This window comes from Trichomycterus rosablanca, chromosome 8 (assembly GCF_030014385.1).
Source record: "Trichomycterus rosablanca isolate fTriRos1 chromosome 8, fTriRos1.hap1, whole genome shotgun sequence".
Lineage (NCBI taxonomy): Eukaryota > Metazoa > Chordata > Actinopteri > Siluriformes > Trichomycteridae > Trichomycterus > Trichomycterus rosablanca.
In genome coordinates this window covers 30,716,848-30,732,619 of record NC_085995.1, presented here as the reverse complement: position 1 = coordinate 30,732,619, position 15,772 = coordinate 30,716,848, and the positions used below count along the sequence as shown (strand labels likewise).

The 15,772-nt window shown below is 36.6% G+C and overlaps 1 protein-coding gene across 1 annotated transcript; it reads right to left on the bottom strand.

Moving 5' to 3' along the window:
• Positions 1–1,679: 1,679 nt before the first annotated feature.
• glsl (glutaminase like) lies at positions 1,680–14,414 on the bottom strand. The gene is made up of 21 exons (XM_063000703.1): positions 14,368–14,414; positions 13,056–13,156; positions 10,215–10,282; positions 8,529–8,622; positions 7,634–7,760; positions 7,495–7,561; positions 7,302–7,414; positions 7,061–7,190; positions 6,302–6,369; positions 5,912–6,075; positions 5,690–5,748; positions 5,517–5,564; positions 5,357–5,415; positions 5,209–5,275; positions 4,651–4,701; positions 4,396–4,572; positions 3,227–3,358; positions 3,041–3,133; positions 2,874–2,935; positions 1,913–2,053; positions 1,680–1,790 (listed from the first exon to the last, which is right to left on the bottom strand). The coding sequence occupies exons 1-21, from the start codon at positions 14,412–14,414 to the stop codon at positions 1,694–1,696; spliced, it is 1,965 nt and encodes a 654-aa protein (XP_062856773.1). The 3' UTR covers positions 1,680–1,693.
• Positions 14,415–15,772: the final 1,358 nt, after the last annotated feature.

The window sequence follows — 15,772 nt, the reverse complement described above, 5'->3', positions numbered from 1 at the left end:
TCCAACGAGTGGGGTTTCGTTTTTTATTATTATTAAATACCACCAGACTGGGCATCGTGCCAAGTTAATACCTGTTCATTCCTAATAACCAAGATGTTAAGCAAAACTTTAAAAATGTAAATAAGGGTTCATTACTGGATTTATAGGTGCACAAGGTGGTATTTTGACTAGTGAGGGGCACGGTGGGTAGCACTGTCGCCTCACAGCAAGAAGGTCCTGGGTTCGATCCCCAGGTGGGGCGGTCCGGGTCCTTTCTGTGTGGAGTTTGCATGTTCTTCCCGTGTCTGCGTGGGTTTCCTCTGGGTGCTCCGGTTTCCTCCCACAGTCCAAAGACATGCAAGTGAGGTGAACTGAAAATACAAAATTGTCCATGACTGTGTTCGATATAAACTTGTGAACTGATGAATCTTGTGTGATGAGTAACTACCGTTCCTGTCATAAATGTAACCAAAGAGTGTAAAACATGAAATTAAAATCCAAATAAAACAAACATTTTGACTAGTGATCACAAGCTGAACTATCTACAAAATAAAATGTGAAATGAAACATTACTATATTCACACAAACATGTATACATTTGTCTGTGTAAAAGAAAAACAGAAACTCAGCTGAGCACATCCACATAGACTTTAATACCAAACCCACATAAAAAGTTCTGATATATAAAAAAAAACACTGCCTTAAAAGAATACTTTTTAATATTGCTGACTGACTTAAAACAGTTTCTGTACATAGAAAGGTCTGTCTATTGAGAGCTGTGTGACCAGGCTCCCCAGCTCACACAACTTCTTTTAAGGTTAATATTTAAAAGATTTAAATTTTTGCTAGTCACTCTTGTTTTTTTTTTTATTTCCCCTTTTGGTAACATAGAATTCCTAGTGCAAAACACACAAACAGTAACAGCACTATAAAGCAACAAAGAAATAAAAAAAAGCAAAACCATAACAGTTGTGTATGAAAGTATATACAAACATATTTGTGCATGACAGTTTCCAAGAGTGTAAGAATGCACATAGCCTACACATTTAACTGCAGTTAATTAATAACTTAATATAGCCTGAATGAACTTTGAAGCACACCAACAACTTTTACAAAGCCATTTATGGAATGTTTTATTATATCAAATTGATAAATATTTGAAAATGTAAAAAAATGGAACACTTAAGACCAGGAACACTGTGAAATAGGGAAAAAAAATCAAAAGTATGTGATGCTCCAATTGCATATAAAACAAGCATTTAAAAAGGTTTAGTTTCTTACAAACAAGAGTTTAAGATTGCTACTTTGAAGTTTGTAAGGGAAAAGTTCACATTTCTTACACAACTGCAAGGAATTGAAAATGATCATGCTTTTATGAATAATATAATCATATGGGTTAAGGAATACTTTGGCTGTTCACAAAATGTTATTTTCCTCAACTGCTTTATCCTGATTTGGGTCATGGCGGGTCTGACTTCACAGAGAAACACAGAGCTCAAGACAGGAATACCCTTGACAGGGTGCCATAACATCACAGGTCTTCAGCCAAAAACTGCCTCATTTGGAGACCTTTGTTGGTGGAGTATAACATAGTTTATCTTTACTTATTTCAAATGTTTAGTAATAGTTATATTTCAGGCATGAGTAATGTAACTGCTTAGGTTCCCAACCAAAATTACAGATGTAGTATAACAGGACTGGTACTGGTATTCAATCATAAGTTTTCCTTAGGGTCTGTATACTTTGAGAGAAGCTGCACAGCTTGACCTTGACCACATCGTAGAGCCTCCTGCAAAGCTGTATTTCCCCACCTGTCAGTAAACACATCACCAAATCACTTTTATTATGAGTCCACCAAATCCTGTAACCCTTATGAATATCAAACATACTGAGCATACTTAACTAAAGGTGCCACTCATTATTGTAATGTTACCTGTCCTTTAGTGTGCACTTTGCTCCAGTGTTCTCCAGAAGAAACCTGATGACCTCCAAATTCCCCTCTGAAGCAGCAACGTGAAGTGCAGCTCTTCCATCATAATCCACTGCATTCATATCTGCTCCAGACAGAAAGTACCTGGCACAGTGAAACACGACACATAACAGCACATTAAGCAGCCTGATAAAAAAAATTTGTGAGGCATATAAAGTTTATTTCAAGTTATTTATTTCAAAAGTAATACTTGATTTATTATCCATTACAGCAGACTTTTTAAATAATGCAACAAAGTATTCCCACACAATTACACTACCACCATATTTTACAATGCTGTGTACAAGGCCTGCATCTGGGTTATTTTGTTCAAGCATGGTATATAGTCACATTTAAATATTTGTGGTCAATTGAGTAATTGAATAACTGGGGATATTACTTTAGTGGTGGCCTGGGTTTGATTCCACAGCCAGGCAAAAAGAGTCCTTTTTGTGAGGAGTTTGCATTCTCTCCCTGTGTCCTTGTTAGTTACCTCTGGGTGCTTTGGTTTCCTCCCATAAGTCCAAAGACATGCAGTCCGGCCAATCTGAGCTTCTAAAAATTGCCCCGTGTGTGTATTTGAGTGTGTGTGTCTGCCCTGTGATGAACTGGTGACTTGTCCGGGTTGTTTTGTACCTTGCGCCCAATGAATTAGACCCACCCCAGCCCTGACCAGGATAAAGCGGTGGTAAAACAGACAGTGAATTACTTCTTTTTTATTTATCACACAATGACACAAAAAACTTCTTCTGTTCTATACATATGATTATTTAAAAAGTGTATTTAGCTATTACTCAGGTAGTCATTGTCTTTAATTAACTTTAATATATGCAAAAGCTAACTACTCCACATGAAGAAAATAGAAAGTGAACACATTTTTTATTGCCTTAAAATAGTAAGCAATAATAATTTTACCGACATTAACCTTCGTAATGATTGGGTGTCCCCTCTGTAAGCAGCCAACAGGATGTTCATGATTTGGTAACCCTATATCACCAGAAAAAGAGATATTACTGCATATTATAAAATGCTGCCAATAGCATTTTACATAATAACAAATACAACATGTCAATTACTACTAATACAACTGACCTCAGATTCTACTTTCCATTGCCTGTAGGACAGCACCTGTCTAAATGGAGTCCGGATATCAAAGCTGTGAAGCTGAAAAGCTGACACCAGCTCCTACAGCAAAACAGAAGATTAACATGCACCTGCAGTCATGTCACAAACACTGTATCCCTGTTTATAAATCCAGCCTAATTAGGTTTTTAGTACCTCACAGAAATGCACAGCCCTCCAGGAGTTTCCATGTGCATCCAACTCTGGTGACCAGCAAGTGATGCCCAGCACCCCGGGGACTACTATCAGCACAACACCAGAGCTGCTGGATTTGGCAGGCACAGATGTCTACAGTACAGAAAGTGTAAAAAGCTTTAACTTTACATAATTAGTAATGACAGCAATGTTTGACTTTACATTCAATTAACATTATATACGGTCATAAGTGACATGCATTAGGAGTCATGGCACTTTAATCATTCATGTAACTGTATGTTTGCGTGACTAATTGGAACACGTTTATTGTGGGATTGTTTCAAATATAAAGAAATCTGCTAGGTTAAATTATACATATAGAAACGTACATAATTAATAATAATTTACATTTGTGGCATGGTGTCTTTATTCGTAACTAGTAAAAATGATTTTTTTTTTATAATATAATAAACGCAGTTAGGATTTTCACCAGTAGGGAGTGCTACACGATTACAGTTCTCGTCTACTGTGTTTATTATTCTACCTTTATCTAATTAGATTTAGTTGCTGTGTACATATAAATTAACATGACATAAACAAGGCAACAGCAAACAACATAGTGTAAAAGTGTTTATGTATGTATTAATAATGCATTCACTGCTAGTTACCAGATGCCATGAGTTTGTAATTACATTGGTAGGTATTGCTCTCAAGTGATTTTTTGCCTTCCCCCTTGTCACCTGTAATCATGTCGTTGTTTTAATGTTTGTTCATATTAAAATATAAAGTTTAGTATGCATATCTAGTATTATAAACTATTTTTGATAAATACACTGTTTTTATTCATGGACCTTGTAACCCCTGAAAGGACCCTGGCAAGCCTTTGCTTATCTTATTTATACAGTTCTAGAATCACCACTGATTGAACTGAAGAACAATAAAAATGTGCAGTTAAAAAATGTATTGATTTATAGTGATAAGAAAGTTCTATAATTACCACTGATACAAAGAAATTTAAAAGTTATAGAATGACCAATGATGCAACACAGCTTAAAAATTCTAGTATTTTCTACATAAAACCTTAAAGTTTAATAATAGTTATTAAGCAGAAGTGACTTTAGAGTATTAGATTCATCATTGATTACTAGATCCAAGTCTATGTTTATCACACCTACACAATTTCTAGTTACCTTAAAATGAAATATTCTGGAATAGTCATTCATTCCTGCTACTTGCATAATCGATAAAGTGCTCCGAACCGCAGAGGCCGAGAGGACTTGATCACCTGACATTGGGCAGAGACCACCATTAGCTAAAGTTGCTGCTACTGCTGCTCCAGATTCACAAGTGACTTCTGTAGACAAACACTGCAAACAAGATGTTCAGTGAGATGTGCTAACTTTGAGTACACTGAATAGTGACATTGGAATAAAAACATAGATTACCTGTAACAGCAGATCCAGTGTGGCATTTATGTCAACATTGTTAGGGAAGCACTGTAATAGAATAGAAGTTTTTGAAGATTCTATGTTGTGATTACAATTTATATTAATAAAATTAAATGTTTCAGTATGCTAGCTCATCACTTCTAAGACAGGGTTTGAATTTCAGTGGTGCTATCAGTCAGCCGGGCAGCAACACAGACATAATTGCTTATGTCTAAGGGAGAGATTACCACAGCCCTGCAATGGATTGGCACCCAGTCCAGGGTATTCATTTACATTTACATCATTTAGTAGACATTTACAAGTACCAGAGAATGCAATTGAGAGTTAAGGGTCTTGCACATGGGCCCAACAGTGGCACCTTGGCAGTGCTCGGGCTTAACCGGCAACCTTCTGATTACTATTCCAGTATCTTCACCACTGAACTCCCACTGCCCTATACAATTCCTGCTTTGCCTAATGGTTGATCAAGGGTCAGGCCGGACGCGATCCTGATAAAGACAAAACGGTTAATACAAATGAAATAAAATTTAAAAAATGAGTTATAAAAGTTCTCACCTTCTTTTCTTGAAGATAAAATGAAAGAGCGTGTAGACGAATGATGTCCTTTCTCAGATTTTGGTAACTAAAGTAATATGAACAACATGAAAATGCAATTAAATGGACTATTTTATTACGTTTTTCAGATGCTATAAAGAAAATTTACCTTGTACAGTTTAAGCTGGCATGTTCTTTGTTGCATAGTTTTCTTAAAATATTTAAAACCTAAAAAGAGTTTTTATTTAGGATTAGGAAGGAGTAAAACTTACAAAGTTTAATATTACCACTCGAAATGTGGTAAAAAAAAAAACCTGAGACATACTTACAAACTCGTACGTCTCTTCTTCCTCTGTAACTGACCTCACTGACAGCTGCTGGAAAACACAAAGAGCTTAAATCTCATTTTATGCATGTGGTTAAGGTGGTTGTGGTGGTTACACATATAATAACACACATAGTTATTTTACACATTATAATAGCGTATTAAATTAGTCCACACCTGCAGCAGTGATGCACAGATGATAGCACCTGTTTCAATCAGGGGACTGTGTGGAACACCTGCAACCACATCAGTGCAAAATCTAAACGTTTCAGTTTTCATTAAGATGAAGCTATATATTAAATTATACTACATAGTTTTCAATAATTTAGGGCTGGGTAATGTGATGCTGCTTTTATTCTGTAATATATACTTTCTAAAAATGTAGCTGGGTATTGTTACCTTGTTTGCTTAGGGTAAAAGGTGAATGATATTTTGAATATTCCTCCAATCCTACATGTCTGTGTACATGGTCAATTCCAAGCTGATCCACTGTGAGTCCGTATATAAGAGGCCTGGCAATTTCTGCTAGAACACAAGGTTCATTACAGTCTCCGAGAGAGAGCCTAGAGCCAAAACAAAACAAAAAAAATCTACATTTTGCTCATTAAGCAAATCAAAATCGCATCCATCACACCGGAGGAATTTCGCAACACTGACAGTAGGGAATTCAAGCACAAGCTGCAGATGTGCAGATATAAAACAGCAATCACTGTTAAGGAGTTTAGCTGGAAATGGGAAATGATTGTAAAGCAAAATATTTAATATTTAAAAATACTCTCACTTTAATACCTTTGACCATCCACTGTGCAGATTGAAGCCCCCCATTTTCCACTGCCTTCGGTTCCCTCATCTTTCTCCTGGTGAAACATTGGAATTGCTGTGTTAATGTTTTATTGGATTTTACAAAAATCTTTTTTAAACATTAATGATGTACAATTTTATGTAAATATACAATAAAGGTGCATACAAAAATGCATATCATGCAAAACACTTTGAACTTTGCCATGGATGGGCTACAACAGCAGGGCACCACATTGTGCTCCTCTTCTGTTAGCTAAAATCCGAAATATGAGGAAACGGTGGGCACAGGTTCACCCCTAATGGGTGTAAATAGCATAAATGAATTAACATGGTGCTTTAAGTGCGGGGAATATTTTAGTGGCACACAAATGACTGAGACAAAGGACTGAGATTTTCTAATCATTCATTCATTCACTGTCAACGGTGGGTCTGATTCACTGGGCCAAAGAACGGAAACACCCCGGATAGGTCACCACTACATCACGGGGCATCTTTTATTCACTAGTAGTATAATAATGTGCCATGTCACAAAGCATAAAGCTGATTTCATGAACATAAGTTCAGTGTACCATAATCAACTGCTCAGACTCTCAATCTGAATCTAACAGAGCCCTTCTTGTTTGTGGTAAAATAGGAGAATTGAGAATAAATGTGCAGCTAACAAATTGTACTCTTCTAAAATACACCATGGTGTCTTCTACGTATTGACAAATACATATGACCTAACTGAAAATTAATCATACACACCTTTACAGAAGACAGCTGTTTACATTTAATAAACAACTTTTGAGTCTCTTCAGCGAATGTGAAGAAATCTGGGATGACAAACCGGCCTTGCACAGCTTTCAAAATGAAAGACACAAAGCCTGTCACACACCTGTCAGATGTCCAAAGACAAGCACAGAAAATGTTACACAATATGGTAAGTCGGCCACCGACATCTCATTTGGATTTTATACTACAACTGATTTAAATAGCTTATTAAGACCTTTGGAAAGTATTCCTGTCCACAGCCCCATCATCATCCTGCAGCTTTTTCATCAGTGCATAGCAGTCTTTAATCCGTGGGTCAGTTCTTAAGATGCCTGAGCTCCACATGTTCTGTGGAAAACATACAGCAGTGAAATACTCATAACAGAAATATTATTAATATTTGATAGCATTAATGCTTTCTCATGTACCTCAAAGAAATGATTGGTGCTGACTCTTCCTCCACAGGCAAAGCTTTCAAACAGCAAATCGACAGCCCTGAGGAAAGTCAGGAACAATGTTATCTTAAGTGCCTTTTGGCCTGAGTGTGCAAGACACAACAAGACTTACACTTTCCTTCTGCTCTGGCTGTTCTGAGATTCAGTTTTACTGATGTTTAGCCAGGGCTGGGCAGTGAGGGTTCGCTCCTGTTCTGTATAAGGGATGCACGATTTTGTGCTGACAAAGGCTGACAAAGCTATAGAGAAGAAAAACACACTGTGATGTCAGGTAAATAAAGAGTCGCCACTTTTTTGCAGAATGTCTTTTTCTATAACATTTTTTGGCCTGTGACGCTATTTTATGGGGTTAAAATGTTTGTGACCCCATAACAAGCTTCACAACCCATGAGTTTTTTAGCATAAAAAGAAATAAAACTGTTAGTTTAGGTCTTCGGATTATACTTTGTAAATACATGCATTCAAAACAAAAATGTGTTGGAAAAAACATATTTTGACAGGTACTGCTATTTCCAAACAGCACTACCTGCCAGCTGCACAAAATTAAAATTCTGTCATGTTTAAGTGCTCAGTATGTCATAAATCCAAAGCATCAGACTGGCCCTGATGCACCATAACTACTACATTGTGCATAAAACAACTAACAACAATGCAATCTTTATAATAAAGACAGCAAGGATGTCAAGTTAGTTTGGCAAATCTATGCCCTGCTAGAACTGCTGTTTTCTGTTTCAGGAAGCAACAAAAGCAAAAGAACTGTTTTGGGAGCTGTATGACTCGAGTTAACATGGCTGAGCAGCTGCACAACAACCCCATTATAATGAGAATGGTGGTTTAAATGCACTTTCTGAGGTAATTTTAAGGAGTGTGGTTTTAGAATGAGTTTTACCCAGCACACATGGGTTTGAAGTTTGGGTGTGGCCATATATTGAAGCACAGTTGTATTTGGTTTCACATGTAGCACAAAGAGAAACATTCTGTTGGATCTCTTTATTGTTTATCCTTACCTGTTGAGCCTGGAGCCACAAAGTTGACATGCCTCAGAGACGGGACTGAATTTCTTGGCAATGGATTTGGAAAGCTTTTTGCAAGACTGGTCTCCTGGAAATAACAAAACATTATGTCAAACTTCATAATACTCATTTAGTAAGTTTTTACAGCCATAAGAGCTACACAGACCTTATTGAGCACTGTTAGTTACTCCTATCTGGTGTGTACATTAACTGATTGTTTTACAAGCTACACCTACTACACAGATGTGGGTTCGATTCTGTTGCCCCGTAAACTTTGTAACCACACCCGCCCACCCCCATTTATTAATCAAAAGAGACCACTATAAAGTACCCACAAACCAAATGTTTTTTGGATGGTAAACAATTCGTAGCACTGCAAATACACTAATTTGGTGATTTCTGTTTGGTAGGTGCAGCTTATAAAATAATCAATGAACATTAATACCAGATAAAATGCTGATCCTAATAAAATGCTTGGTGACTGTACATAGCATAATAGCTCTGTGTACACAAAGCTGATCCGCAAATGAACTTGCCTCGTGCAGGTGAAAAGATGCAGTCAGCTACTGCACACGTGTCAGAGGGGGCTCTCCTCAACAAGGGTGGAGATCAACATCAGTATAGAGAAAGCATAATGCAATTGGGTAATTGGAAATGCTAAAAGTCAGGAGAAAAAGGGGAGAAAATGCATTTAAAAACCCCTGCAGATTAGGCTAAAGATGAAAGTCCACAGGAGAGGACCTAGTGGCTAGATGATCTGGAGAGATTCTGTATAGGTAGTCCCAAGAATTATTAAAGAAGATCAAGTGCCAATAATTATGACATGTTGTTTAGTTCAAATCAATTATTTATTAAGAGTTTTGGGGAATTGTTTACTTTAATCCATATCCATAGGCAGTTGTAGCCTAGTGGTTAAGGTACTGGACTAGTAATTGAAAGGTTGCTGGTTCAAGCCCCATGGCCAGGTTGCCACCGTTGGGCCCTTGAGCAAGGCCCTTAACCCTCAATTGCTTAGACAGAATACTGCCACAGTACTGTATGTCGCTTTGGATAAAAGCATCTGCTAAATGCTGAAATTGTAAATGTATATGACACATTAAAGGTTGCACAGAGGCACAGGGAGGTTTAAACCCAATTTAAACATCCACTTTGCTTCCTGCATTGTATACGATATACAAATCTTTAGCCTTTGAGGCTGCACTAAGCTCTTTGATGTCTAAGTAACTGCAGGGGCTGCAGAGGGAAAAACTATTTGTTACCTTTACAAGCTAACATGATGGCTGACAAGCATGTTGATTCAGCTAACAACGGCAACAAAAAGTGCCTGGAGCAATGGTTTTATTATATGCTGTGGCTAAGTCTTGGCTTATTACACTTGCACAGACAGGTTCCTCTAGGTTTATATGATGCCACCAACAATGCTACCATGTACATGATACAATGTTCTTTTTATTATGCCAAAAATACACAGATATCTGGAAAGATTCTTGGCAAGAAACTGTATCGTATATCTAAAATATTACTTTACATAGTGCTGAAATAGCTTTAATCTCCTACTGTTTACACAGCTCAAGCTTTCAACAAGCTCAGGGCTTTTTTAGGATTCATGTGGATTGTGTGAAGTGTTGATGTGGCGGTGACAGGCGGTGAACAGGATAGAGCTTGTATCCAAGTATGCACCTGAACTTCTGTATTCTTCGTGGGGGCTGCATTCCTCTTTGAGAGGCCGTCTGTCATTACACCATTCTCTGTGCAAAGGGGAAAAGAGGACAGGAAACAGGAAAGGAAGACGAATAATTCTGTTTCTTTTGTACTTATATTCTTTTTTTTTTTTTTTTTATGAATGAGAAGACTAAAGCAAGATTTGCTGAGAGGATGTGCCAGGCTTTTGTAAAACATGGTCACAAGTTTCCGATATTGTTAGCTAAGTTGTGGTCCCCTCCCAGAACCTCAAAGTTCCAAAAAAATTACAAAATAAACCAGCAAACATTCTGAGGCTGGTGTGGGTTATGATTGCGATTTCTATTTTCAGTCTCAGATGTTCAAATAAAGTACACATGGAAGTGGCTGTCAAAGTCACAAAGAGGGTTTTCAGGCGACACTCAAAAATATTTAAATAGATTATTTAAAGGCAACAATCTTCATGTTTACCCTCATGTTTATCTTATTTCTTACTTTTTAAATTGTATTTAAAATGTATTGTACACAAGCTGCCCTGTAGAATGTGTTTCTTTAACAGTATAGAAATTCTGCCACTTCTTTAGTGTTTTTGTCTTAACCACGTCCCCAACACACATGACTTGAGGCTGCTAAGAAGTGATTGACAGTTAGGTAGAATTTCTGTTTGTGCTGATTAGTTGAATTTTGTTTTCTCTCCTCTTTACACAGGCTGCAGAAACCACAAAAATAGGTTTACATTTTAAATTTTTGACATTAGCAGATGCTTTTATTCAGTACAGTGACAATATATTGTCTAAGCAATTGAGGGTTAAGGGCCTTGCTCAAGGGCCCAGCAGTGGCAGACTTACAGTGCTTGAACCGGCAACCTTTCAATTATTAGTCCAGTACCTTAACCGCTAGGCTACAACTGCCCTAATAAGGTTGGAACCTTACCATTGATTAACTTGTCAGATTTTGTAAATTTTGAACCTAGGTAATAGTCTAAGGTAATAGTCTATATATATATATATATATATATATATATATATATATAGAGAGAGAGAGAGAGAGAGAGACTTTTGTACTTATATTCTTTTAAAAAAAATACTTTTTTTGCAATCAAAAGTGTGAAAATAATATACAGAACTGCCCTTCTGAGTTCATTTTTCATTAGCTTTCCAATTATAATTCAGTATAAAACTCTATATAGCAAAACATATAGTAGTATATAAGAATTAGCCTTAAAAACTCTTTCAGTACCAAACTTAACAAATTCTCATCTCTTTTACAAAGTATCATCCCTTTTTTGCCCAAAAAATAAAATGTTTGGGAAAGGTAGTCTATAGCAATATTAAATATACTGTGAAAAAACGCATTTGCTATAAATAGTGTGGATCTTTTGCAGTTTTGAAGATAACCAGCCTACACAAGCCAATGGAAAAGAAGAATGAAAAGAACCCATTAAACCATAAGGCATTTTAATTCTATGCTCAGCTATATTGGTGCATTCCAGACATTTGCAAACAGCCACGCTTTGGGTTTCTGGCTTAGTACAGTATAGGAGGGGTGAGATCTGTTAAAGAGCCCAGTGAAATGCCTCATGAAAAAAACATAAGGTATCACAGAATATTTAATCTACGTATTTACAAAATGTATCAGCTGATTTATTAGGCTACATTTTGAGGTTCTGCACCAGAAAGCCAAGCGAAAAAGTTGGGTAGCAGTGGGTAGCACTGTCACTTTATAGCAAGAAGGGTGAGGGGTTTGATTGACCAGGGTCCTTTCTGTGTGGAGTTTGCATGTTCTCCCTGTGTCCACATGGGTTTCCTGTGAGTGCTCCGGTTTCCTCCCACAAGTCCAAGGACTAGAAATTGCCTGAAGTGTAAGTGTGTGTGTGTAAATGTGTGTCTGCCCTCTGATGGACTGGTGACCTGTTAGGGGTGTTTCCTACTTTACGCCCAATTAAACACACCCACCGCAACCCTGACCACAATAAAGCAGTGGTAAAACAGACAGTGAAGGAATGAATTTGGAAAGTACCATCACATTCTTTAAATATTTAAATTAAAATGTGCATCCTCATTTTTTTAGTTGGATGGCCCACTGGCACTGCTGGTATAGTCGGTGCTGCAAAGCAATATGGGGGGTGATGAACCTTGGTTCAGATCTGGCTATTGATCACTGTCTTTAAGGACTTTCTGAAGTTTGCTCTGTTTTCTTCAGGTACTCTAATTGAAGAAGTATCTTCAATCATCTCTCAAAAACATGCAGAAAGTTTGGATTGGCTGCCATACTCGCACTGCTATGTGTCAATAATAAAAGTGTGTGTTGGCCTGTGATTGAACTGAAACTTATTTTGAAAGTAATCCTGCCCTGTGTTCACTGATTTCAGGTGGCCCTGGACCAACAGAGACCCTGGCCAGGAAAAAGTGCTTACTGGAACTGAATAAATTATTGTTTAGTAGCTCACAGTAAAAACAAATAGACATCCATCATAACATCACTATTTTGAGCTGGCAGATTTGACACTTCTTTCTTGGCACACCCACTTTGTCCTAAAACTTAAACCTGAACCACAGCTGTAGTTAACTGAAACTCTTTATGGCAGAGTTGTATTCTGCACCCAGTTAGAGCTTATTTTTATTACAAGACATCTGTAGTTCTGTTGATTAGTGCGGAAGTAATACTTGTAATGATAAACACTGATGAACCGCTGTCTCTAGATGTGTGTAAAGAACCATTTTTAACTGGAACTACACCTACGCCCACAGTTAGGGGACTGTCACTGAAAATAACAGCATGTAAAGCCACACAGATCACTTGCAAATTATACACTTCTAGTATAACATTGTGGTTTTATACCTCTTATGTCATCCTCCTTGTTTGGCTCCAGCAATTTGTTACCATCCAAGCCCCCATAACGTTTTCTCCATTTGCGACGCAAAGATGGTGTTCTCTGGAAACTGGAAATGCAACATTAATAATTACAATCAACACCAGAATTTCTGGCACTTCAGTTTAAATGGTATTAAAAGGGCATGTCGTTGTGGTTAATAAGCTGAGTCTCATACTGAAAACCTGTCACTGACACATTTGTGTTTATATTTAGGCAGATACTGTGGATCCTTGTCTTTCAGGAAGATTCAATCAATACCCAGTTTCAGTTTTGTCAGAGGCAGCCCAATTGTTTCTCTCCTGTACTTTATTCCTGGGCATTTAGGAATAGAAATAGCCACAAAACATCACATATCTACAGGTATAGTTAACAGTGGGGCTGAAGTTTCTATATAACAATTCTTTTTTAAAACTTAAGTGTTTGTTGTCACTAGGCTTTATTTTTTTATTTTATGACCTGGTTTTAGTAGTGTCTTATTTAAATCCTTCATATTTATGTTATGGTTAGATGAAAGAAAAGGCTTTTTAAGCATGCCTTCTAAATGACGTTTTTAGCATTGAAGTGGTATCTAATTGTAGACTGAGTAAAGATACGCATTTTTCAGCAGATCTCTAACTGTAATACTAGAAGATTTCTTTGCCTATCCAACCACATTGTGTTTGGGGGACAAAATACACTTGCATATTTTATTGGGCAGTTTTAGTACTGTGCCAAATTTTAACTTCTGGTAAATGTCTGTTCTACAACAAGCCACTTTAAGCATTTACCTCAAACACTTGTTTTACTATTAAAAACAACAGAAAACCCATTTACCTGAAACATAATAGAATGGCAGTTGTTGTAGATAATATACATAATCGGTATGGCCTTCAGTACTTTAGAAATGAGACTAATTTAGTAAACATAAGTGGTTATGATTAACTCTCACTGCTACATATAGGTAAATCTGTAAAACCTACATTTAAAAATTCCTTTGATATTAGAAAGAAAATGCATAGGTTTAAAGTGACTACAGGGTGTTTCTCTGTGCTAGGACAAGTCCGGTCATGAACTGCTTAAGAAGTAAGCAATGACCACCTCAACTCTATTTATTTTTACTGAAATGAACACATTAATGTTAAGTATGCTTTGATGATTCTTAAAGATTATTTTAAAATACTTCTATAACAGAGTTTCTAGCTAACCTTAGGTGTAGTATCCATCATGAACTTGGAGAAAATAATACAAAATAATAATGAATGGTAGCAAATACAAATAGAAGGAAAATCAAAGTCTTACCAGAGATAAGGATTTTCATCCATATCTTGGGTTAAATTGCTTTCCATTGTGAATAGCTTTCTATGCACCTTATTTCAGTCTGATACTAAACTTTAACATGTATCTGTAAGCTGGAAAGCCCATGCTTTATTTCAACATGTTGTAGTCCTTGTGATGTGAGTGAAAGTGTTTTTGTCTGATCCTCCTCCCTTCTGCACAGAATGGGGGAGGGACAGGGAGCCCACATTGGCTGTAAAGTTCAAGACAGCAAAAAAGGGCAGCAGTGTGTAAAAAACTTGCATTCAGGAGCAACAGAAGTAGACAAAGTCATAGTAGTAGTACAATATTGAAAATAAAACAATATTCCGAAAAATTCCCTTTAATGCTTTCCTTTATGCAATATAATAATTAATGGTGGGTATCTAAAATAAAAATAAAAACTTTTAATTTAAGTTTATTTGTAGAAGACAAAGTGGTGGTGTAAATGTATTAATAATGTAAGTACGAATGACTTAGTACTAATAGTGGTATTAGTAGTAAAATTAATCGTAGTAGTAGTAGAGGTAAAGGGTAAAGGTAGTAAAGGAAGTAGTAGTAGAAGAAGAAAAATAAGAAGAGGAAGAAAAATATGAATCAACATACTTTTGTTTACTAGTATTATTGCCTATGTATAATTAGTTCTTAATAGGTAGTTTTATTAGTTTATTTATATGAGTTATTTATAGGGGCATTGGTGGGTTAGTGGTTAGGGTACTAGACTAGTAATCAGTAAGTTGAAGCCATTGTATTATAAAAAAAATGTTAAACAACACAATTCATTTCATCATCAGAGTGGCAAATCAACTCATTAATAAAAATATGTTATTTACCATTAAATACAACATGTTTAATTAGTCCATTCTTTGAAAAAACAAACATTTTTGATTATTTTATGATATTTAGTATGCTTGCTTCTTTGACATGATTATACTGTATATGTCTGAGGTCAGGAGGGAAGAGCGGAGGCCCCACAATGGACTGTCATTGTGTTTAGGGTGTGTTACTGCATTGTGCTGAGTGATTCAGGAAAAAACTGACCCACTGAAACCATGACCAGGATAAAACAATGTTAAAAACATGAAAAAGAAATTAAATACAAATTGTATTTCTTTACATTCCACATGCCAAGAGCCAGGTTCCACTGCCAAGTTCAACACCGCCAAAAGCCTTTTTGCCCCGGTCCTGTGCCCAACAAGAATTTTAACCTAGATCATGCGGGTGGTGGGTCTGCACGGGCCTTTTGATTAGTTTTTTTTAACCTAATAATTAAAATATCACATAACAATGTCATAGTGTTCCATAGTCCCAAAGTTTCATACCTTAGTCATGCATTATATAAATACACGTGGATTCAGTTACTACAGCAAACTGTGTTCCTTCTTTGTTC